This window comes from Chelonia mydas, chromosome 9 (genome assembly GCF_015237465.2).
Source record: "Chelonia mydas isolate rCheMyd1 chromosome 9, rCheMyd1.pri.v2, whole genome shotgun sequence".
In the NCBI taxonomy this organism is placed as follows: Eukaryota; Metazoa; Chordata; order Testudines; family Cheloniidae; genus Chelonia; species Chelonia mydas.
The window spans coordinates 98,338,383-98,363,004 of record NC_057855.1 but is presented as its reverse complement, the minus strand read 5'-3'; the positions used below and the strand labels follow the sequence as shown (position 1 = coordinate 98,363,004).

The 24,622-nt window shown below is 48.2% G+C and overlaps 1 protein-coding gene across 18 annotated transcripts in view; it reads left to right on the top strand.

The window, feature by feature from the left end:
• The window catches only part of DOCK11 (dedicator of cytokinesis 11), a 128,801-nt gene that overhangs the window by 77,922 nt on the left and 26,257 nt on the right, over positions 1-24,622 (top strand). For 5 of the 18 annotated variants that reach the window (XM_043523005.1, XM_037908164.2, XM_037908163.2 and 2 more), the window contains exons 29-43: positions 1,325-1,408; positions 1,898-2,009; positions 3,987-4,025; positions 5,653-5,831; positions 7,014-7,130; positions 8,478-8,553; positions 9,813-9,925; positions 11,577-11,688; positions 12,732-12,798; positions 13,337-13,384; positions 14,053-14,195; positions 14,908-15,023; positions 17,256-17,393; positions 22,314-22,496; positions 24,071-24,184. In XM_043523005.1, coding sequence (XP_043378940.1) covers positions 1,325-1,408; positions 1,898-2,009; positions 3,987-4,025; positions 5,653-5,831; positions 7,014-7,130; positions 8,478-8,553; positions 9,813-9,925; positions 11,577-11,688; positions 12,732-12,798; positions 13,337-13,384; positions 14,053-14,195; positions 14,908-15,023; positions 17,256-17,393; positions 22,314-22,496; positions 24,071-24,184 — 1,641 coding nt within the window. The remainder of the gene's footprint in view (positions 1-1,324; positions 1,409-1,897; positions 2,010-3,986; positions 4,026-5,652; positions 5,832-7,013; positions 7,131-8,477; positions 8,554-9,812; positions 9,926-11,576; positions 11,689-12,731; positions 12,799-13,336; positions 13,385-14,052; positions 14,196-14,907; positions 15,024-17,255; positions 17,394-22,313; positions 22,497-24,070; positions 24,185-24,622) is intronic. The other 13 variants (XM_037908166.2, XM_043523007.1, XM_043523006.1 and 10 more) reach the window with 5 other exon arrangements.

Here is a 24,622-nt window from a genome sequence, read left to right as displayed (position 1 = left end):
CATGAGGAGGGAGCAGGGCCTCGTCAGATGCTCATCTGATGCTCCTGGAAGTTGGTTTGCAGAATCAGACCCCAAAGTTCTCACTTTCTAGAGTCCATTTTTATAGGAATTTCTTCCTATGCCAGTCTGTGGGAATTGCTTCATCATGCTGTTGCTGAATCAATCAGCAGATGGCACATTCCTGACGGCTCCGTGCTGCCAGATGTTATCTTGTTCTTTGGTTCTCCCATCCTTGAGGCTGTTGGGTGGATTCCAGTCTGCCCTCCGGGGGTCCTCTGGTTATTTCCACTTGACGCCTTCTTCGGCCGATGGACACTGGATTCTTAGGCTGGCACCTCCCTGATCATTCAGTTATTATCTACACCAAGTATCCATCCACATACATCCTCTATCTCTATTTTAATCACAATTGTTAACAAAGCGAGATGAATACAACAATAGCAACAGCACCCAGAGACTCCCCGCCCTTTTGTTGTATTCATCTCGCTTTGTTAACAATTGTGATTAAAATAGAGGATGTATGTGGATGGATGCTTGGTGTGGATAATAACTGAATGAGTACTGCTTTGAGTCTCTCTCTGTGTGAGTAGTTATTGTTACAAAGAATTGCTTTGAGAACAGACTCTGTCTTAGAATGTACTAACACAATTAGCAGCTTGCAAGTTTCACACACAGAGGGAGAGAAACAGTACCAAAAACCAAGAGACCTCTTAATTAGTAATACCCTGGAATTTAAATTTAAACTATGGGGAATCAAACTCATTTGTGATTTTAATACAGAACTACTTTAATATGATCCAACATTGCCATACACACTGTAACGAGAGTGATCAGGTAAGGTCAGCTATTACCAGCAGGAGAGGAAAAAAACCTTTTGTAGTAGTAATCAAGGCGGGCCATTTCCAGCAGTTGACCCATTGTTTCATGTTCTCTGTTTATATAAAATCTCCCCACTGTATTTTCCACTGAATGCATCCGATGAAGTGAGCCGTAGCTCACGAAAGCTTATGCTCAAATAAATTTGTTAGTCTCTAAGGTGCCACAAGTCCTCCTGTTCTTTTTGCAGATACAGACTAACACAGCTGCTACTCTGAAACCTGTCACACGTTTAATGTTTCTCTTGCCCCTTCAGGGCTGAAGTGAGATCATCCAGTACATTTCAGAGAAAAAAGTTTATAGATCACATGGGACTTGAGTAGCCCTGCAGAAGGACTTGACTCTTGGCAGGACTCTTGGTGAATTGACTCTTGGGGTGTAGAGAAGATTTAGGATGGTGACGTTCTTTTCTAATGATTGCTGACATGCTTCACTGTGCTTTCTGCAGCGCTGCTTGACATTTATGGACAGAGGGTTTATTTTTAACTTGATAAATGACTATGTTTCTGGATTTGGCCGCAAAGACCCTAAGGTGAGCGTTGGATTTATTGTGATCGCATGTTGGGGGGGGCGTTATTTGTCAGCATCAACCAGAGCTTTGCAGTAATTATTTTGCACTGTAATTGGCTGCCATATGGACACAATTGCTGCAATATCAGCTAAGTGTAGAGGTGTCTCCAAGAGCACCAATACCGTTCTAAATTTTCAAACAACCTGAGAGAATTGGAGCAACCAAACTCCAGAGATGCTAGGGAGTATCAGGCCCAGGGTAGCAAGAGAGGGTATGGGAGACAAAGAGCAGGGTAGCAGAGGACAGGAGGTCACAGTGGCTTATAATGACTGGAGAGACGAAGGAAGCAGGATATAAACCAGCCCTAATCAGTTACTGATACTATGGAGACCAAGCTGGTCTCATGCAAACCCTGTTCCTGCGCTAAGTCCGCAAGCGGTGAACAAGAAGTACATTGAATGCCAACTAGCAGTGAGCTAATCCAACTAAAATCTTATGTCTTTTATCCAGATACTGGTTGAATTCAAGTTTGAATTTCTGCAAACAATTTGCAATCACGAGCATTACATTCCTTTAAATTTACCGATGATCTTTGCCAAACCAAAACTTCAGAGAGTTCAAGGTACGTCCTTTTCATATTGAATTGGTTAGAGAGCCCTAATTTATCAGCCTTGATGGGTTCCCTTGGTGGCATTTGGTTTTAATTTTCTGTAATGATCCTCGGTGAGCCCCATTTTAATTCTCATGTGTCTGTGTGACGGGGCCCACATAACTACAGACACTCTCTTGGTCAACACGTTCTGTATTTCCTACATTTAAATAAACCCATAGAGCTGCCCTAGAGAAATTCTCTCTGTTTTCTGAACAGGGTTCAGTAACTATGTTGAATATAGTGTAGCTAACTGCCCTTTCCCACAACCTCCGAACTCCGTCCCCAAGGAGGATGGCTGTTCCCATCGGGGGGGGGGCACTAGCCTGTTACACGGGAGACCTGGTTTAATGCCCTGCCATGCTGCTGGCTCAATGGGTGACCAGGTCTCTCTGCCTCGGGGTATATCTATACTGGGGGGGAGAGGGAATCAAACCTGCGGTGGCAAGTCTCAGAGCTCAGGTCTACAGATTCGGGCTCACGGGGCTGGTGCTACGGCACTAAAAACAGCTGTGTAAACATTCCTACTCAGGCCCCGAGCCCTACCCCCATTTCTGGGCTTCAGAACCAGAGCCGGAATGGCTGCATGGCTATTGTTAGCGCTGTCATTTGAGCCCCGCAAGCCCAAGTCTGCAGGCTCTGAGACTCGCTATCATGGGATTTTCTGCAGCGTAGATGTCTCCTCGGTTCCCCACCTGTCCCATGGAGATAACAGCACTGCCCTACGCCGAGGGAGCTCCAAGGCTAACTGCGTTCAGTTGGAGCGCTTGGGGACAGATCAGCATCTTCCTGTCTGTTTTCTCGCATTACTTACCTCTCTGAGCGGCCCAGCCCAGACTAATCTCCGTCACACTCACATAAAGCTGGCCTTTTGTCTGTCTGGCCCGGTGTAACAGCATGCACTGCTGGAAGTGGCTGGGAAAGAGAGGAGATGTGACACACTGGGATGTCTGCTGACTGCTTACGGTTAACACAATAGGACAGGGATGCTCTGACTTGGTTAACATACATCTCTGTACTTGCAGCATTCAGACTGAAAAATGAAAAGCCACTAAGCTCCCACCCTGTAGTTCACTGCCGCCAGTGTCTGCTATGATATTCTATTCTATGATTCTGTGATTTAAGTTATTTTCCTTCCTTTTAAAAAAACGTGCATATGTTAATAAGTGTGAATCGGTTCACCACAGTCACCAGGATCTGGCTGACGTGAGAAAGTGGCACAGCCCCCTCCTCAAATGTGCGCACGACAGAAGTGGCATTAACACGTGCCCATTCTGCCTGCCCTGGCAGAGGTGCATACGGGGGCGTGTCCGTGGTGAAGTGGGCATGTCTGTAGGTGTAGTTCATGGAGTATGGAATTGTCTGAACCAAGGGAAGAACCCTTCACACCACCCCTTTAGTACGGTGTTCGCACTAGAGAAAGACTAGTTTGCATAGGGCTGGGAACAGGGGATGTGGTGTGAGCAGACACGTCACATGCAGACCATGCCCGCTTTGGGTCACTCTCCGTTATCTCTCAGAGGCATCTCAGAGCAGTTTGTCTGTGGCTTCGCAGGGCAGGGATAATGAGAAGTCAGTTTTCACATCTCCTCCCTCCCCGTGTAGGTTTCCTGAAAGACATCTGTGTTTCATCAGAATTTGGCATTGCTCTTGTAATCAGAACTAACACTGGCCAGTTTCTGCAGGTCGCTGTCAGCCAGCTAAACAATAGATTAGTAGAAACAGAAGTTACAATGTGTGAAGAAGTGGGTTTTTTATCCACGAAAGCTTATGCCCAAATAAATCTGTTAGCCTTTAAGGTGCCACCGGACTCCTCGTTGTTAATGTGCTAACAGTGTGTAACAACACCATCAAGACTGTCCCCTGCCCAAGGTTGAGGGCAGGATTACTTAATACTGTTCAGTTTTGCTGTATTTTTATTTGTTCCTTTTCTTTTTACATATTAGTTAGATTTTTTTTCATTTGCTGTGGAACGGTTCACTTCAGTAGGTAGGTTCGACTGGGATCACTGAATAATCTAATGTCAAATTAAATACACAGCTTCAAATCAACGCGCTTGCTTGCACGCAGCTAACTGACATAACCATGGTGTGTGCTAGACGCAGACTTTTACTAAAACAACTAACAATCGATGCTAGAGAGTTTCTCCAGCTTGCTTTCTGTTTTCTCCTAATCAAGAATTCACAGTTCAGTTAACGGTGTATTGGATGATATGGAGCAGCAGAATTTAAAATACCGATTGTTTCTGTAATCAGCATGATACAGCTGTTGGAAAACCTAGGCTGGGATTTTCAAAGCTGTCCAGACACCCCAGGCCCAACCAGGTGTATCAGGGGAGCCTTCCACATTTGCGGGAGTGTCCAAAAGGCATCTGAGCCAAGAACAAGGTGGCTGTCCACTCTGGGGAAAGGCCACACAACTTGTGTCATGTCCACCAGACTTGGAGCTTGCGGGATATTCCAACTCTGTGTGTGCGAGCATTAGAGGAGAGAACAACAAGAGCTGGCCATGGTGAAGTTAAACCACCCGAAGCAGTGAAAGTCTGGGCTGCGTTGCTCCTTGGTGGCCGAGGAGCTGCAGAGGCGGTGTGTTGGGAACAGCAAAAGATGTCTGCTGGCGGGGGTGAAGCCATCGCAGCTTCTGGCAAGCAGGGCATTAAACCCCCTGCCCGGTTAGCTCCCCAGGCCCTCGGGGGCATATTGAAAAGCCTGGTGTTCTAAACCAGCAGCAAGGACAGGGGATGGGCAGGGAGGATGTGTCCTCAAGTGCCTCCCGTATGTTCTAGCTCTTCCTGCAGCTTGATCCTGTACAGGAGTCGCAAGAAGCTGTCTCTTGTGTATTGGGACTCTGGAGTATTTTAACCTTTCCTTTGCTGTCTGACCAGGGCTGAAGGAGACGGTACTGCCATTGTGGATGCAAAATAAACCAGCGCCCTGACTCAGTGTGCAGATTCCTTCCCAAGCCACTGCGCCAAGTGGCCTATTGTAACTAGGCATCACGGCTATGAAGTGTCCCATTCCCCCACCCATTAGCCATCGCCTGCAGAGTGTAGCACTCACTCCAGGGCTTGAGCTTCTCGCTTGCTTGTTAGTTCTCAGTAGCATAAACAGCCCCCGAAAGAGGCTGTGTCATTACGATAACCCCTCGAGTGGGCTCGTCCCCAAGTGCTAAGTATCTCTGGGTCTTAGCAAATCTCTTCCATCCCTGTTCTCTGTGATTCTAGGACTTCCGTAAAACTCTGCTGACCCTAGAGAGGTAAATTTAACAAGGCTCTCTGAGGACCTTTAGGTCCGGCGCTGCCAGAACATGGTCATGAAAGAGAGAAGCCAATATCAATGTTTAATCTAAACAGGAGGAGCTGGTGGGTGTCTGTGACCTTTAATGTAATTGAAGTCGGTGGGCAAAACCTGTGGTCAGTTCAGTCTTAATCAGAATGTTGCTGCATTGAATAATGGTTACAAAAGTTCCAGGGCTGTTCATAGTCCCTGAATCACACCAACCTAGAATGCTTTACAGAGGGGGCGGCATCTGTGTTACGAATATATCATGATTGTGTTTTCTTTCTCTAAAACAAAATATTGCGAGCACTGCTCAGTGTTTTGCTGTTTTGTTGCAGATGTAAATCTTGAATACAATTTAACCGATGAGTATTGCAGGCATCACTTCTTGGTAGGGATGCTGCTGAGGGAAACAGCTCTTGCTCTGCAGGACAATTATGAGATCAGATTTACAGCCATCACTGTGTTAAAGAATCTGTTAATAAAGCATGCGTTTGACAATAGATACCAGCACAAGGTAAGGCATGACTACTTTGACGATTCAGTGTGTCTTTGGGTGCGATGCAAAGACACACAACAAACTTTTGGTTTTGCAGAGTTCATTAGTATTTTATTACTTTTTAAAGACCCATTTGGAATAATTGACAGGAGCTTTACTGTGTTGTGGGGAAAGTTTAAGATGAAAATAGCTTAATCTTCAGTTAGTTATTCCCATTGGTTTTAACCATATTGAGCATTAAGGTGATAAGGCCTTGATTCAACAAGGTACTTAAGCATGTGATTAGCCATGGGCTACCTAAAGTTAAGCATGTGCTTTACTGGACTAGGATTTAATTTAACATCCTTGTATTAAATATGCAGTAATCTGAGGAGAGAACCAATCTCTATTACTCTAAGATAGCTTGATGTTTTTCTATCGTCGATCTCACACTAAGATAAAAGGATTTGGGTGAGGTTTGGTTTCAGGTGCCCACATTGTGTTCATGATGCCTTTCTTACTCCAGGGGTTTTATGGTAAAACATTTTTAAACGTTGGAACCGTCTTCCCCATGACTTTCCTGTTACTGATTTCTCAAATGCAGGATTTCTGCCAGCGTAACTCCTCTCTCTTTCGGGAGAATTAGGTAGTCAACATTTGGTATCGGTTTTGTTTTGCTTCTCACTGATCTCTGTTGACTTCTGTAGTTTAGAAACTCTTAGCTGCAGTGCTCAGTGGTTGGCAAATCATGTTGTAATAATCATTGAGATTAAGGAAAAGATCCCTGTCCCTTCTCAGTGCAAGATAAGGGAACAAAAGCCACAACTCGTTAATTCAGTGGCATTTACTGGGTACTCGGTGCTCTTGCAAATCAGGCCTCTTATTTAGAAGAAGGATGGTCTAGTGCTTAGGGTGCAGCCGGAGACTCAGGATAGTAAGGCTCAATTGCTTGTTCTGCCACATACTTCCTGTGTGATGTTGGGCGTGTCACTTAGCCCTGCTGTTCCCCATCTATAAAAGAGGGATAGTAATATTTCCTGCCTCATAGGGGTGTTGTGCGAATTAACATATTAAAGGTAGTGATGGAGCAGTAGCTAACTCTTTCTAGGCTATTGCAATCAGCAGGGATCATCATGGAGAAGCTGAGGAGCTTAACTGTGTCACCCACATTTGAAGAGATTGGTGGTTATCTTAACAGTTTGTGCACTGATTGTCTTTCAGAACCAGCAGGCGAAAATAGCCCAGCTGTATCTGCCACTGGCTGCACTGCTCCTAGAGAATATCCAGCGAGTGGCTGGCCGGGACACCCTATACTCCTGCACGGCCATGTCTAATTCTGTGAGTAACGCTACCTGCACCGAGGATTGGCAGTTCTCTTCCTCGGGATTTCTAGCTCAAATAGAGCAGTCACCATCCAAGTGTCCCTGTGTTCCCCCTCTTCACTGGGCACCAAAGATCCACCTCACTCTCCTCTTGTCTTGGGGCTGATTGAGGCTCTCCCATTCTCCACCATACGTGACAGAGCAGGGCTTTTCCCTAGCTTAAGCACTTGCCACCAGACCCAGTCTCCTTGAAGTAGGTTTATTTGTCCGAACATAAGCACACTCCACACAAAAACAGTTCCTTGGCTTGCCCTTTGTCTAGTGTTTCGCAGCCTCCCCTCCCAGGGGTCTGTGGTAATCCTGCTCTTTCAGCTTCACTGCCAGTTCTCTGCTCTCAGCCAGCTTTGCTTCCCTTCTGGAACACCGGCCCCAGAGCCACCTTCTTGGGCCCCTGGTCTTTTGTCCCAGGAACCCACCACCAGAGTTAGCGCCACTCCTTTGTGGTTCCGCTCCCCCGGCACAACCTGCCCCAGCCACTCTTCCTCCTCTTGGCCTCCAGCAGGCCTTTCTAGTCCCAGGGCTGGCCCTGCCCCCTTGAACTGGCTCCATTGGGCTCACCTGCCCTGACACAAGAGCACCGGGCCTGGTCTTCCCACGGGGACCAACCCCACCGTTCCATTAGCTGTCACCCTACCCGCAGTTTTTAGTATGTTTTGCCGGTAGCCTGCTCCGTTTTGCTTTATAAACAAATAACTGCACTCTCTTTTCCGTAGCCCAGTTTGATCTCGCTTGTTTCATTCATTTCACATTCCTTTTCTACTCCGATATCAATCTCTCTGCACTGCTAGGTGAGATTGCTTCGCCCTTTCATTGGCAGTTTATAACATTCTTTTGAGATCTACCTACGCTTGAGGAAAGTGGGTTGTCGCCATGTGTTAATGTAAAACCATGTCCTGCTCTCGCACAGACATGGATTTACAATGGGAGTTGTATATCCATATCTGAGTTTGGCCCCAGGATGAGCTCAGCCTTGCAAATTGTCCCTGCCCAGTTATTCAGGGCAAGTAATTTTTTTAGACTGGCAAGTAAAATATCAAATTTTTAGAGCTGGTCAACATTTCAACAGAAATCTTGGGGAGAAAAAATTTGACACAACTTTTGTTAAAATGTTTTACTAGTCTTTGAACAGCTCTGCTAGTGTTTTCATCCTCCTCCTGGCAGAAGTGAGTGAGGAGATTTTTTTTTTTCTTTTTAGTCACACTATATATTTTTCAGTCCACATTTTCAGCACTGATCTAGTTGGTAATCACTGTTCTACTTTGACATTGCTTTTCCATCACACACATCTCCTGTTGTTTTGCAGGCATCCAGAGAGGAGTTTTTGTGTAATTTTACATCCCCTTCAAACAGATCGAGTCTGATTGTGGAGAAAGATACAGGTAAATGAGTTATTTAAAGTGTAATTAAAGTATCACTAGCACCAACTAAAAGCAGCTGGTGGAACCAAACATCACTTTCCTTGTCTTCTTCCAAATGCACAGGAAGGAGACAGGAGAACAATAACTCAAATGTGGGCTGTCCTCTTCATCTTCAATGAGCCAGAGTTTTAAGTGATTAAAAATGGCAGAATTCTGCTCCATTCCTTGCCCAGAACAATAGTATGCCCACCCTTTGGGAGGGACTTTGTGTCCTTAAGGTTACCAAGGGCTAGATTTGGCCATGCTTTGACGGAATAGCTCTGTTGAAATCAGTAGGACTGCTCGTGGTAGCAAGGGTCTGTCTATGCAGTGGTCAGAGATGGGATGCATGGAGCTCACGGACACATACCCACCCTAAATTCAGTCTAGTTAGCATAGCTAAAAGTAGCAGTGAAGCCCCGGCGATGCAGGCTTCGGCACAGGCAAACAACGTGTGTGTGTGTGAGTGTGTACGTACACTTTAGGGTCCCAGCGGATTTGTACAGCCCTTCCTGAAGGCCTGAAGTATTGCCATGGCTTCCCTGCCCTTTTCAGCTCTTCTAGCTAGATTAGAGCTAGTGCAGGTCTGCCTCTTGGGGCTGGGATCGCCTCTCGAGTTGCAGTGTAGACATACCCGCAGTGTCCTAAGCATCAGTATCGTAACCAATGAGATTACTCCAAGGGGTGATTATTGCTAGATGGAAACTTTTCTTAAATGTTTTTATAAACGACTTTGTTCTTGGGGGAAGCCATGAGAAGTATTAAAAGAATAGATTTCCCTCATTATGCTCAAGAGATAGGTGGTCTGCCAAACTCTGCAGCTCAGATAAATTCAGTGGGAGCTGAGAAAGGGCTGGTGGAACTGATCCATTGTTAATATTAAACAGTTATCAAATCAATTGTCAAAAGGCAGAGTCTGACACCCTTACTCACACTGAAATCCATGGGACTACCAGTGGAATAACGTGTTACTCAGTGCGAGTAAGTGGAACAGAATCTGGGCCAGAACATGACACTACTATTCTGTTAAACAACTGCTTAAAGTTTTGTACGTCTTTGTCTAAACTCTGCATGACCCTTATCAATTCTTTCTGGATTAGTCGTTGCTCCAGTGGTACTCAGATACATGCCATTTGTTCTCTGCAAGTCACGTATCCATCCTCGGGCATCTTTCATGAAGCCCCTTCCCAGCGGTCTGTAGTCGCTAACGGTGCCTTTGTGGGTTTGTTCTTTTCCTTTAGGCTATGGTACAGCACTTCCGAACGGCCACAGTATGAAAAGAGAGGACTCGAAAGGATCTCTGAGTTCAGAAGGGGCAACGGGTTCTCCTGATCAGTACAACACCGGGGAAAACGTAATGCATGTGGGATGACAGAAAGCAATAGCACATTTGGGCTGTTCCAAAAAAAAAAAAAAAAAATCACCATGTTGATCGTTCTCTTGCAAACCAGTTTCAAAGCAGACAGAAAATGATACTTGTGTTTTATAGAGGTCAGACTAGATGATCTACTTGTGCCTTAATCTATTGATCTAAAATACAGTGAATGATTTATAAAAGGTCAAAGTCAGAATTCATAGGGAATGTTTCTACTCCCTGAGTAGAAACATTGGCTGTCCACATGCACACACACATCCTCATTGACTTCCGTGGGTCATTGCACATTTGACCAAGGCCTGATGAGTTCTGTATGTGGACTGAAAGCAGAGCACCATGGTGCTTGCCTGCCAATGATCGTCACTTTCAGGGGAGAAGACGCTTAGAGGACACAGCTGTAGGAAAAGCAGCTCTGTTTAAAAAGCAGCCACCACCTCACTTTGCAGGAAATAACGTTGGTCAAATGACCCAGGGAAGAATCTGGCCCCAAATTTTAAGAATGCAAGTTCCCTGCCTGAGCCCAAGTTGCATGCACAGAGACTGGGGATTTGTCCCAGCTTTCCTGTGACCAGCAGGCATTTGCACATGTACCTGGGGCAGACACGGAATTGCTACGTGCTCTTTTAAAAACACAGGCCTCTGTGACTAAAAAGGCAGCGGGAGCGAGCTCTCGGAGCTGCCACCGGTTCTACTCGTGCATACTCAGAAGGGAGTCTGCAGAGCTTCTGGGTGGGAGAGGCGGGGCCTGGTGAAGGTCCAGTATCCCCACCAAGAGCCCTGAAGCCCCAGTTCTGTCAAGTACTTGAGCACTGAACCATTCCTAGTCGGCCAAGTATTACGCATGTGCATAAGTCCCATTGGAGAGAACATCCAACTCTGCTTTGCAGCAAGTAGTGTTGGTCTTAGCACAGCTCTTGTCAAGGGACCCTTGTTAGCCAGGAGTCCTCTTTGTTTTTCAGAGTATCCAAAAAATAGTTCTCTGTTAATAGACGTGATGTACCAGGGGTCAGTTTTCCAGCAACAGAGGTGCATGTCTTTAGAGCTACATGGTATAGTACGTGGAGTGTTCTCTGATGCCATCTGTGCACCTCCTGTTTTCCAGCACTGAGTGGAAAACTTAGTAGGTTGAATTTGGCACATACAAACAGCGTGATACTCATTCTGTGTTGTGCAGTGACTCATGCCCCTAGCCTGTTCCAGAATCAATCAGAAACTAAAAATTTCTGTCCATTCTTTATGACCCTGGGGCTCAGCTGAAAAAAAACAAACCAAAAAAACCCCTGTGTGGGGCTTCAGCCAGAACTGACTGGCCCAGGGAGCTGAGAGGGTGTGTGCAGTTCCATTCTGCACTCGGTCCATGGCAGGGATCGTTCACTCGTCATTCCCCTTCAGTCAGCCGAGACCTTGGCAAGTGCCAGTCCCTGCCCGTTTTCACAGTGGCTTGGGTGACATGGGAACATCCCGCCCCTCACACGCAGATTGCAGCCACCAGCATATTTCACCTAGGCCACCAGTTAGCCATCAGGTGGAAGCGGCCTCGGGTCGGGGCAGCCTAGGCTACATTCAAAGCAGGGACCCGGCTCTCTGTGCTGCAGGATGGTTTTCTAACATGTATCTTTGTGGTGATTAGAGCCGGAGAAGTTCCACGAGGAGTAACGTGTCCCATCACAGTAGGCTGGACCAGTATGAGATCAGGAGTCTCCTAATGTGCTACCTCTACGTCATTAAAATGGTCTCTGAAGGTTAGTGACACTCACCGAACTGTGTGCTTAGGGAGATGGGTCTGCTCCCTACCACTGCCCCTGTATGCCATGGCGTGTAGCAGCCGTAAAGGCGAGGGGATCTCCCCCAGCACAGGAGCAATGCAGGGCCACCAGAAGCAGCCGTACACTTCCTCACCTGACAGGCCCCGGTGTGGGGGGCAGGAGGGGGCACCCCCAGTGCTGCAGAGATCTTGGAGATTCTGCAGTGCTGCCCGCAGGTAGCCCTAGAGAGGCTGCTGGAAGTTAGACACTCTCTTCGCCCTCCACCCAAGGTTGTGCCACTCAGACACCAGCATGGGCCCAGCGTCTGGTAAAGCACCGTTGGTCGGATGGTCTCCATACCGTATATTGTAGCAGGGTGCGTTGGGGCATCACAGAAGTTATGCGCCCTCTGTTTTCATTGGCTGGCCCTCGTGTTACCAGAAATGTACAGTAAGTGAACTCATTTCTGGGGGGAGGGCTGCACCTCCCCTTGCTAAGCCCACAGTCAGCTAGGGCTGCCAAGGCCTAGGACTAGAATCAAGGGCTGCGAACTCCGGCTCTTCCCACACTGCTGAGTTGAGGGGGGAGCAGAGGGATCCCAGCTGGAGCTTGGTTAGGTAGAGGAGCTCCCATCACAGGAAAGAAGACGAGCCTGCGGGTACCACATCCATCACTGGGGAGACAGGCAGATCCCAGACTTGCTCTGCTCTGTCTTATTTCATCATTTTCAAAAATCCATCTGTGGGGAAGGGGAGTGTCTGACCCTGACTGCAGGAGGAGAGCAGCTGAGGGGCTGTTCCCCTCCAAGGCTGGAAACACGTTCACTGCAGCTTCCTGCCCCATTGCATTGGACGAGCAGGCTTGGGCAAAGGCCTCCAGAGAGGTAAAGAATCAAATGGCCAGTATGAAAAAACACATGCTTGTGTGGCTGCAAAGATAGATTTCCATGGGCCACTGGTCACAGGCTGATTTAGCCTGCAAAGACCCCCTGTGACGGTCTTAAATGTTATACATTCTTAGCGGGTTTGTTTCATTTTCAGATACACTTCTCGCCTATTGGAACAAAATATCACCCCATGAGCTGATAAATGTCCTCGTACTTCTGGAGTAAGTATCAGGAGATTGTATCTATGCTTCAAAGTGCGCAATGATACGTTTGTTATATAACATAGGTAGGTAAAATGAAACCATCCCTCCATGCACTGCACACGGTACATGCTGCTCCATTGCACACGAGATGCAGCTTACCAGGAGGTAGAAAAGTTATTTGGTATAATATTGCATCTCATGAGGAATGATCTGGGATCAGCCATTGCAGACTGTAGGGTAACAGGTAGCCCCGTGAGGCCAGGCTGGCAAGCTGATTGTGATCGGCACTGATTCTGTGCGAAGAGCGTTCCATTGCATAACAGCAGAGAAGGTGATCGCATCAAAGGCCCTGGAAATACCAGCACGGTCTCACTTTCTATTGTGTCTGGCGGCACAGATGGGTGAGTAGATAGGAGTGTGTTTGGAGGGGCTGAGGGCCTACATGCTGAGCACAGGTTTAAAATACAGACACCCAAACCCACGCACGCAGACACGTACTGGTTAAAGTGAAACAGCTCGGTATCCTTCCTGACATTTACAATGTTTTTCTTTCTAGAGTCTGTTTATTCCACTTCAGATACGCAGGGAAGAGAAATATAGCCAGGTATAGTTCTCTTTTTGCTAGTGGTTTCTTCCCCCACGCCACCTGCCCCATGGTGGCTACATGAGAATGAACAGGGGAGCACTCATGTCCAGTGCGGAGAGGGAGCTGTTGGAGAGCCCTGCTCACCCTGTCCAGGGAGAGGAAGTGGGGGGCTTCCTTCCGCTTTTAGCAGAGAAGGGAAGCTACACTTCTCTCAGTGGTCTCACTTTTCCTCCGGCTCAGCAGAGGGCAACTTCAGCTCTCACTGGTAAAGCTCAACTTCCCAACCGTTTGTCTGATCCCGACAGCCCTTGACTGAGATTTATTTTTATAGATTTCTGCTAGAGTGAAGCTGCAAGCTTTGAAATACAAGTGGTGGTTCTCAGTTCACACATCTGGCTCTGGGCCTGATGCTCGGAGGTGCTGCAAAGCTGGTTATTCTCGAGTTTTAGGGACACACCTGCCGCTGGGGCTACTTGGCACAGTGCTCCATTGGGCAAGCAGGGACAGGCCATCCCTGTTGGTTTTTTTGTTGCCTGCCCCAGGTGCCACTTTAAGCCCTGCTGGGTGTTGGCATGAGCTTGACAAGAAGATTGGACTCAGGTCTCCCTGCTTCACACTCCAATGGTAACGATGCCAGCCCAGTGCCACTGGCCCATCCCAGTCTGCATCTTGGGTTCTCCTTTCAGGGTTCACGATGCCTGGTTATCAAAGCATGTTGGAGTTGACAGGAAGTCGCAGACAATGCCTGCCCTTCGCAGCAGAGCTGGCCTCATGCAGGCCCGGCTACAGCACCTGACCAGCTTGGAAAGTTCATTTACGCTCAATCACAGTATGTGCAGAGACGGGGCTGGTAACGTCGGTTGATCGTATTAGACGATTGCATGCTGCCACTTGTGACGTCACTTCCCTTTTGTTGCGTCAGGCTGCTTGGCTTTGCATCTTTCCACGGATCCCCTCGCTTCCCTGCAGCCCTTTGAACTGCGGGGAGTGGCAGGGGCTTCATGCCAAAGGGTGTGTTAAAAATCACCCCTGTTTAGTCTGTAGATGGAATTTTCCTCTTCCAGTCTCGCTTCCGCTTCCTGGTTGCCAGTAGGGACAGGTGGTGCTCTGGTGTCAGTGAGCAGAACAGACAAGAATGCTGCATCCTGCATGGCGTTTGGCCATTCGCCCTGTGCAGATCCCCAGCACAAGGCCAATGCCAATGGGGCTTGCGTGGGATTTAAGTGGGGTATAGGCCTTGTATTGGCCCTTCTTCATGTGGGTGAACTTCACACCCCCCCCCCCATGAGAGAGCCTGCCCCGCTTCTGCGCCAGGAATCCAGCTTGGAGAGGCAGCTGTTGGACGGGAAGTGCTGAGGGAAGTGGCAAGAGGCCACTCACAAACTTCCCTCCGTGTGGTGAGGAAGCTGCCCTTGCCTGCCATGGATAAGGTGCATTTAGGTCTCAGGAGGGCTGGAGTTATAACCCTGTGTGTGCCTGAGCTCCACGCTTGCATGTTGTTCTGGAGGGTTCCATCACTTTCCTTTACTTCCTGCTCCCAGATGCTGGCACTTCAGAAGCAGACATTGTGCACCAGGCCTTACTGGAAGGCAATACGGCCACAGAAGTGTCCCTAACAGTCCTGGACACCATTTCTTTTTTCATCCAGTGTTTCAAGGTGAGCATTGAAATCAGCATCGTCCTTTGGTGTATTGCAGACCCCCCAAAACAGTGTCAGTTTGAAAACCCTGCGTCAGACTGAACGCTCTCCCATGTAAATGTGCTTTTCCTTTGTGCTCACGATCATAAAGACGTACCACACAGAAGTATAGTGCAAAGAAAGAAAACCCAAGCTGAGTCTTAGGCATTTATACTTTTATTGACAGAGTTAGTTCAATAAAATGAGTAAATGTATCCGGGTAGTAGACATGTTTAGGAATTCAAACAAATAGTAAAAGCCAAGAACTCACGCACAGTATTGCCCATGCTTTGTGTAGTTGGTCAAATACTTCTCTGGGGCCAGATCCTAGCCCATGTAAAAAGTGCTACACAACTGTACCAGGATGTCTGTGATACAAGCTTGTTATTTTTTAAGAGCTGTGGTGAGAGACATAACAGATAAGTGGTTCAGCTTTTGAAGTGACTTCTGCAAATGTGGTAATATCGTTTGACTTTTTATCTAGTGTAGAAAACAAAATCTCTGACCAAATAATATAGCTTTGGGGGGACTTCCCGTTTTTCTACCATCATTTGTCTGTACTTATTTACCCAAGTCGCTGTAGAGCTGCTATTTGTCTGGCTTAAGAAATAGCATATTCTGTTATGCCTGAGTATCCCAGTCACTTACAGTTCTTCTTCGAGCGCTTGCGCATGTCGATTCCATTCTAGGTGTGCGCATGCCCATGTGCGCAGCCACCAGAGATTTTTGGTGTAACTGTATCTGTAGGGTTGGCTGTGGCGCCCTCTGGAGTGCCGTGCTCATGCGTTGGTATATTAGGCGCCACTGGCTCTACGCCCTCTCAGTTCCTTCTTACCGCCCGTGGTGGCTAGTCGGAGCGCCTTTCCCTTGCCTAGCAGGGGTTAGCGGTTCTTCTACTTCAGCGGCCTGTGTCCGACTGATCTTGTTGGGTAGCAGAAAACCCTCCACCAGAGTGACCTACCTGGCCAAGTGGAAAAGGTTCACATGCTGGACCTTGGACCAGGGTATCCGGGCCGAGCAGGCCTCACTGCAGGCAATCCTAGATTATTTTCTGCACCTCAAGCTCCAGGGGTTGTCCCTGTCTTCAATCAAAGTCCACTTGGCCGCTCTTTTGGCCTTCCACCCTCTGCTCCAGGGCAGGTCAGTCTTCGCTCATGACATGATGGTTTTTGAAAGGTCTGGAGAGTCTCTACCTGTATGTCAGGGATCCCATCCCTCCCCTGGGACTCAACCTTGTGCTGTCAAGGCTCATGGGTCCCCCCTTCAAACCTCTGGCTCCCTGCTCTCTTCTTCTCTCCTGGAAGGTTTTGTCCCTGGTTGCGATAACGTCTGCCCACAGGGTCTCTGAGATCAGGGCGCTACTTCGGAGCCACCTTACATGGTGTTCTACAAGGACAAGGTCCAGCTGCGGCCACATCCAGCATTTCTGCCCAAGGTAGTTTCACAGTTTCATACAGGCCAAGACGTATGCTTACCTGTCTTCTTTCCAAAGCCTCATAAATTGGAAGAGGAGCACAAGTTGCACGCCCTGGACGTCAGGAGGGCGCTTGCCTTCTACATCGACGGAACTAAGCCATTTCACAAGTCGACACAGTTGTTCTTTATGGTGGCAGACAGGAAGAACGGTACCTGGCCCAGGTGCTGATTCAGGATATCTGCAGGGCCGCTACCTGGTCCTCCATCCACACCTTTACATCTCATGACATGCTTACCTAGCAAGCTCGAGAGGATGCTGTCTTTGGCAGAGCAGTGCTGCAAGACCGTGAACTCTGAGCCCACCTCTGTAGATACTGCTTGTGAGTCACCTAGAATGGAATCGACATGAGCAAGCACTCGAAGAAGAAAAAACAGTTACCTAACTTCTGTAACTGTTGTTCTTCGAGATGTGTTGCTCATGTCCATTCCATTACCTGCCCTCCTGCCCCTCTGTCGGAGTTGTCAGCAAGAAGGAACTGAGAGGGTGTAGGGTTGGCGGCGCCTAATATACCAACGGATGAGCATGGCCCTCCAGAGGGCTCAACAGCCAACCCTATGGACACCACTAAAGCAAAAATCTCTGACAGCCGCACACGTGGGCGTGCACACTCCTAGAATGGAATGGACATGAGCAACACATCTCAAAGAACAACCATTATGGAAGGTAGGGAACTGTTTTTCTGAGGCACACACGCTGGGTATTTCTGCAGAATGAATTCTCTCCTTGCTTTCCAGAATCAGCTCTTAAACAATGACGGCCATAATCCACTTATGAAAAAGGTTTTTGATATTCATCTCGCCTTCCTCAAAAACGGGCAGTCAGAAGCAGCTCTGAAGCACGTCTTCGCTTCCCTGAGAGCTTTCATTAGCAAGGTAGGTGCAGAGGTGACGCGTGAGGCAGTCCTGTGCCCCCGAACCTTTACATGGTGCCTCCCGCCCCTACTGACGCTTACGAGATGTCTCTGGGTAGGTGGGGCAGCTTTAAAGGTTCCAGTTAGAATTCATTCAGGCTGGGGGGCAGGAGGGAATGGCCCTACTGCAACCTTCACTGCCGGCCTGCACTGCTCGGGGGGACCTTTAAAATAGAGATTCTTAGCTAATGGAACAGCAAGGCCAGATGAAGTCATCTAACTTTAAACAGCGGTCAGCAATGTACGGACACTCATCGGGGCTGGGTAAAATAACGGGGGACATCACCAGGAGCTGAAGAGGCTGTCCTGACTCTGACTCAATGTGCACAAGTGTGGGTCAGAAGTAACTCCATTGACCTCTGCGGTGTTCCCTGGGTCCTGTAAGAGATCTGTATCAGTCCCACCAAAACGTTGCTCTTCCTTGAAGCATTTGTGCCAACAGGCAGCGTTAAAATGAGTTATCCGCAGGGGTGGGTCTAGCACTCAGGACCTGCTGCATCTATGGGAGGTAGCATCACGCTCACTTTCTCCGGCAGCTTTTTCAACATTCCAATAGTTCCATTTTGCACAAAAGCAGCCCAAGGTTGTGTTTGAACACAGCAACTTCCTCCCTTCCCAGCCAATTGTTATGCAGTTCAAATGAACAGGCAAATCCACACCTGCCCTACTGGATCTCCTGACGAGATTCCAAAACCCCGAGCTCCTGGAGACTTACCCCAGAGCTAAGGCCTTATGCCCATAGGTTCCAAAGCAAAGTGAAAACTACGGTGGGCCAAGTTCCTTGCTTGTGTCCATGAGAGTAACTCGTTGACTTCAATGGAGTCTTGACCATCTACAGCAGCTCTGAATTTGGCTGATATATTTTCAGAGACTTACAAAATTATTTTACTGAAGTTTTCTCATTTCCCCTGAGATATGTTGCTTCTGTAAAATGAGATACAGGCCCAATAGATAGCATCTGCAAGGAAGTATTTTCTCTGCTAGCTGTACTCACATGGGTTCAAGCATCCTTCTTCTACCTCTGTTAGACTTTAAAGGTCATTTCTAACTGCCGAGTGACTAAAGTGGCCAGGGCAATTGTCTCTCAAAGACAGGTACAAGGTTGGCTTTTATGTTTGCAAACTTGTTATGGGATCTGAAAGTCCCAGCATGTTGTTTTTGGTTTGCGCACCATCACCAGTAACTTTGTTCCCGCTACGGTGTATTCTGGTTGTAGCTCTTCTGCAAGTTGGATGTGTATGTTCCCTCCAACTTTCACACCTCCTCTAGTGCAGAGATAATGGTAATGAAGCAGGAAAGAGCCTCCTGTCGTGGTGAGTCTGTAAAGGTAGTAGTTAGGAAAAAAATCTTTTTAATTTCACCCATACTAGATATATTTTACCGCTTGTCTCAAAAGTCTTCCCTGCTATACTCAACTCAACTGGGCAACGTGACAGGGAAGAGACAGAGAACAGAACTGGTGCGTGAAAACTGAGCTCACGCTGTGCTTAGTTGTTTAAAAAAAGAGGAAGAAGCAGCTCTGTTTCTTTCCTTAGTGGAAACTCCATAAAAATCAATTATTCTTAATTGTTTATACTCTTGGTTGCTGCCAGTCCCTAGGTCGCTGGGGAGAATGCTGACATAAAACACACATCTCCTATTCGGGAGTGGTCCCAAAATGAAGGGTAATGAAGGAAACATGGCTTTTAAGGGGCTAATTCACTTGATCCACAACAGGCTTGATTCTCTACTATGTCCAAGTGGCACTGAGAGGGGGGATGAAAGGGAGCTGGTTGCAAATCCCTACTCCCTTGCTGTAACTTAAAGCTGCAGGGGAGCAACTTTAACTTTTGTCACTGGCAAAGGTCCCTGAGAACTTCCTGCCAGCGGAGAGTCAGGAGAAGCAGAGACCCACTCCACCATGCCCAGGCTCCATCTTTCTCACCCCTCTGGCCTGGCACTCTTCCTCCCTCTCCTTATGCCAGGTGGGGGCAGCTGGCACAGGAGGCTTTTCCCACAGCACAGGGGAAATTCTCTGGCCACTTTAAGGCCACCTTGGGCTACTCGTCTATTCAGGCCCAGCATGGAGACACTTTCTCCATGGATGTTGCTCAGACGTCCCTCTGTGGGGCATCAGGGATGCCATGAGCTGTGTGCCGCAAGGCAGAACCCCACTGGACCCAAAGCATGCTGAGCTGGGGGCCCCGTGGCACTTCTTCAGCACTTCCAGACCTGAGGATCTAGATGCCCCTCTGCCGACAGGCACTCCGAACTCATTGGGGCAGCAGTACCTCTGAAGTCAGTGGATCTAGGACAATTTACACCCACTGAGGATCTGCCCCATAGATGGGAACAGCCAAGTTACCCCCTTTCTGGGGGGAATGGGTTCTCTTTGTATGACAGAGAGCTGCCTTCCCACGTCTGACATGCTGGAGGAGTGACTGGCGAGTATTATAGACATGGAAAAGACTCTAAACTCTAAATCGATGAAGTGAGCTGTAGCTCACGAAAGCTTATGTTCAAATAAATCTGTTAGTCTCTAAGGTGCCACAAGTCCTCCTTTTCTTTTTGCGGATACAGACTAACATGGCTGCTACTCTGAAACCTAAACTTTCTGTGTCAGTCAAAGACTACACATTCCTGCAGGTCTCAGGGTTGTGTGTGGAATAACGCCATGCCTGTGGGCCAGAATCAATTCCTAATATAAATACATCACCCACTAATCCTCTCATCCCACTGTTGACTTAACTTGATCGTAGGGGAGCTGCCTAGTAGACATGCTTGAACTGTGGTTATCTCCTGCCTTTGCTAGTGGAAGAGGGCAATGCTACCTAAGCAGCAGTTAATCTTTAACCGTTGGTTTCTTGTGTACACGCTTTGTTAGTTCTTTGCTGTTACACTGGTGTGTTTTTTCTCTTCTTCCCAATTTTTTTCCTTAAAATGTTGATTTTGGCCAAAGACAATGAATATAAGGCTTATTTGCTGTCTCGCTCACTATAAGCTACTATAATTATTATTTGTGTTACCAACTCAACGGAAGAGATCTGCCCCGTGCATAGGAGGTCAGAGCTCCCCTACCAATGGTTCAGTCTGTCGTAGAGTAGAAAATATTTGATCTTTCAGCTGTTGACTCTTCTTTGACAAATAATGCCATGAGGCAGTCGCAGTCCCCGGTGGTGCTGATATTACCATTTACTTGATCAAACTACAAAATAAATCAAACCTCCTCTTGTAAGCTGAGCAAGTTGCTCAGAAATCATGTGGCGGCAGAAAGCCTAGAGCGCCACAGCGACATCCCCCCAGTTCATTTCCTCACGGACATTTTGAAAATGTCTGCCCAATATTCTGGCCACCGAATACAGCCTTTAACAGAGCTCACAAGTCCCCATCCCTTCAGCAAACTACTCTGCTCGGATCCACCCGCACACCCCAGGGTGTCCCCTCTTCCTCTGCCAGGAAGAGCAAGAGAAGAGACGAGTCCGTGGCATTCCCCTGAATTGGCGTGAGCCGGGGCACTTGGCCTGAGGTGGTGAGTCAGCTGCTGAAAAGGCTCATGCCGATGGCAACGCAGGGTACATCTACATAACAGCCGGGCGGGTGCTACCCAGCGCGGGTAGATGAACACGCACTAGCTCGGTAAAGGTAGCAGTGTGGCTGTAGTGGTGGAGATTCAGGCTACCCACCCGAGTACAGCCCCGCCTGATCCTTGGGGAGTAGACTCAGATGGCTAGCCCGTGCAGCTGCGCTGGGAATTGCACCGCCCGGCTGCTCCGTAGATGCACCCTCACTGGGCAAACCCCCTGACACTTTGTCGCCTAGTACTGCAGAGTTTAACGTCTCCGTGATGTCTGGGGGAACGACGCCCCCTGAGAATACGGCTACACTGCAGTAGAAACCGCCCCGCACCGAGTCTCGGAGCCAGGACTGTGGGGCTGAGAATTGCAGAGTAGACATTCGGGCTCAGGCTGGAGCCCAGGCTCTGGGAGCCTCCCCTCTCATGGGGTCTCCAGACCTGAACATCTACTCTGCACGTTTTAGCCCTGCAGCCTGAGCCCAAGTCAGCTGACCCAGGCCAGCTGTGGCTGTGAGGCTGGTTTTTGATTGCAGGGTAGGCATACGCTGAGCATTTGTGCGTGTTCCAGGCCCACAGACAAATCCTGCCCACTCCTCAGTGACTATCTAGCCCTCACCATTTGCACGAGGAAGATCCTTGTGCCACCCCCGAGCTCGCCTCGTCTCTGAAGCTGCCCTGCTGCGGTTTCCTTGTGGCGGGCTGGAAGGTAGCATGCATCCCCCTTCCCCCTGTCCTCCTTCCAGGTCATTTCCCTGCTGCGACCCTGGTCCCACCATCAGGCCCAGTGAGTTCTGGGAAGAAGCAGATTGCAACTCCAGGCAGCCAGCAGAGAAGGCTTTAGCCACAATTCACTCTTGTTTAGAAATTTGCTTGGATTACAAATGTCCTAGCTGCTGCTATTCCTCTCCTGCTGCTCCACCTCATTCTCAGTGCAGAAAATATCTGAGGAGATATACTTCCTCCTCAGGAGAACAGTCTGTGTTTGTTTTAACCCTCATCCTTCCCTTGCCTACTGCTTCCTTTGCCTGCTAGCTCCGTTTGGGGGGATCTGATGGAGATTTCAAGCTCTCTGGGACAGGATGTGTCTCATTCGTGTGTCTTCAGAGTTCCACACAAAGTCAGGGCATTCTATAAACATTCAGCAATTAAAAATAAGCCCCTGAAATTCATTCCCACGAGTATTTATAGAAGCCAAACACCAATCTAGGCCCGTTTGCATTCAGACATGAAGACAAAGCATGGGCCTGCGTGTGCGCATGTGTATGTGTGTGTGTACTGGGTGTGTTTCACAGGGGTGTTTTTTTTAACATTGGCACACTTCTTGTTAAGTTTCCCTCAGCATTTTTCAAAGGAAGGGTGACCATGTGTGCAGCCTTGTGCTATGAGGTCCTGAAGTGCTGCACCTCGAAGCTAGCCTCCACCAGGAATGAAGCATCGGCACTCCTGTATCTTTTGATGAGGAACAACTTTGAGTTCACTAAAAGGAAAACCTTTCTGAGAACACACCTGCAGGTCAGTGAAAGGTGAACTGCTGCACAGAGATGCACCTCAATGCTTAATCTCCAGGTCAATCCTGCAAAGACAGAGAATGTGTCCAGCGTGACTCTGAGCTTCAGCATGACAGATTAAAATATTTACACTTAGGACCTAGCTGTCATCCAGCGCTTGTCATCAGCAGATCTCAAAGCACTTTACAAAGGAGGTCAGTGTCGTGCCTCCCCATTTTACAGCTGGGGAAAGTGAGGCACCAAGCAGGGCAGTGACTTGCCCATGGTCACTCAACAGGCAGGGCCAGGAGTAGAACCCAGAACTCCTGGGTATTATGGGGATTTATCAACCTCAGCCTGTCCTATTCTTCAGGGAGTCTGAGAAGGAGTTTGACTTTCTTTAAGCAGGCTAAATCTTGCAGTCCTTATCTGGTCAGAAATCCCATTGATTCCAGTGATTTCCCTGGGAGTTTGGTCTAAGTCGTGATTTCAGGATTTGGCCCAGGGTCCTTATGGATGAAATACGTTTGCTGTTAGAGTCAGAGATTATTGATTTTCAGAATATGCTTACAAGGCTCGCCTCTTTGCCAAGAGATGGGTGAAGAGAACGGGGGTGATTGTCCATGGTCAGGTGGGAAAAGTCCTGCCTGTTGGAATGGGGGAGGAATTCTTCTGGGGGGTTGTTTCTGGCTTTTGTTGTATTGTTGTTTTCAGTCATGATAAAAGCAGCCAGAGGAGCAGATGGGCTGCAAGCTGTTATAAATCACAAAAGAGATAAATATAACGTAGCCTCTAATAGCTACGGCCCCAGGATTTGTTGTTTGTTCTAGTCCTAATCCTCGTCCTAAAAATGTGGCACGCTGAGAGCAGAACTATGTCCTGTGGTGTAAAGATCATCAGATTTTGAAGAGTAAACAAGGAAATGAGACCGGTTATGATTAAGGTTATGATTTAATCATGAGTATTTTAAATAAAAGTAATGAACAGGTCACGGGCAAGAAACAAAGAATCACAGTCCGTGAGCTGCCCATGACTTATTCCACAAATAACCCTGACTGAATCTTGGAGGGCCGGGGGAGGAGCCCTGGTGGCCCATGGCACCAGCTGTGGGAAGGCAGCCTTGGGGGGCTCACAGCACCAGCTGCTGGGGGACCTGCTGCCACTCAGGCCACCGCCAGGGGGGAAGCTACGGGGGGCCAGCCGCTGCTGCAGCCACCCCAGGACTGCTGCCAGGAGCCACCGAGCTGCAGCTGCTCCCGCCGCCCCCAGGACCACTGCTCAGGTGGTCCCCTGGGCCACCCACGTTGGTCGCTGCTCAGGCGGTCCCCGGGGCCAGCTGCCCAGAGCAGCAGCCGGTGCAGCTGGTCCCGGGCCTCTCCAGCAGCGGCTGGTGCATCTGGTTCCAGGGCCAGCTGCTTGGGCAAGCCCTGGGGTCAGCCACACTGTCTGCTGCAGAAGTCACGGCGGTCGCAGACACTGAGCCCTAGTTACGATTAATTGTATTCATTCTGTTTTTGAAAGATTTTTGACTGACAAACATCTTTTTATACAATTGTGACAACAAAGCCCATGGATGAGAACCTGTCCCTTTTCCAACAGATAATAATTGCAGTGAGCCAGTTAATAGCAGATGTGGCACTAAATGGAGGATCGAGGTTCCAGGAGTCACTATTCATTATTAACAACTTTGCAAACAGTGACAGGCCTATGAAGGTAAATTTGATGAATTAAAGCAAATAATAAGTTTGCACCAAGTATGTGGTCTGGGAAATGTACACAGAGATTGTAGTTAAAGAGTGAATGTTATGTATTTATACTATTTACTCCTGAAACCATCTGCCGAACTATGTGTGTTGAGTGAGAGGAAACAAACATTTTGGCTGCAGCGATTTGAGCTCTCTCTCAATGACTATGACAGCTGTGTCAGTCTAATTGTTGGTTTATTGCAGCTGGGTGGGAGGGAGAACTGCAGTTGAGGTTACAGCTTTGTATGTAGCATCACTTTCTGGTCATCTGAAGATCTTCCCTAGAATTTCCAACAAAGGGAGGGAGAGAGGACCAGGTGTTTCTCATGTAATAAAGCTAACCATTAAAAATAAAAAATTGAGACAGTCACTCTCTGTAAAAGAGGTGAAATGATCACCATATTAT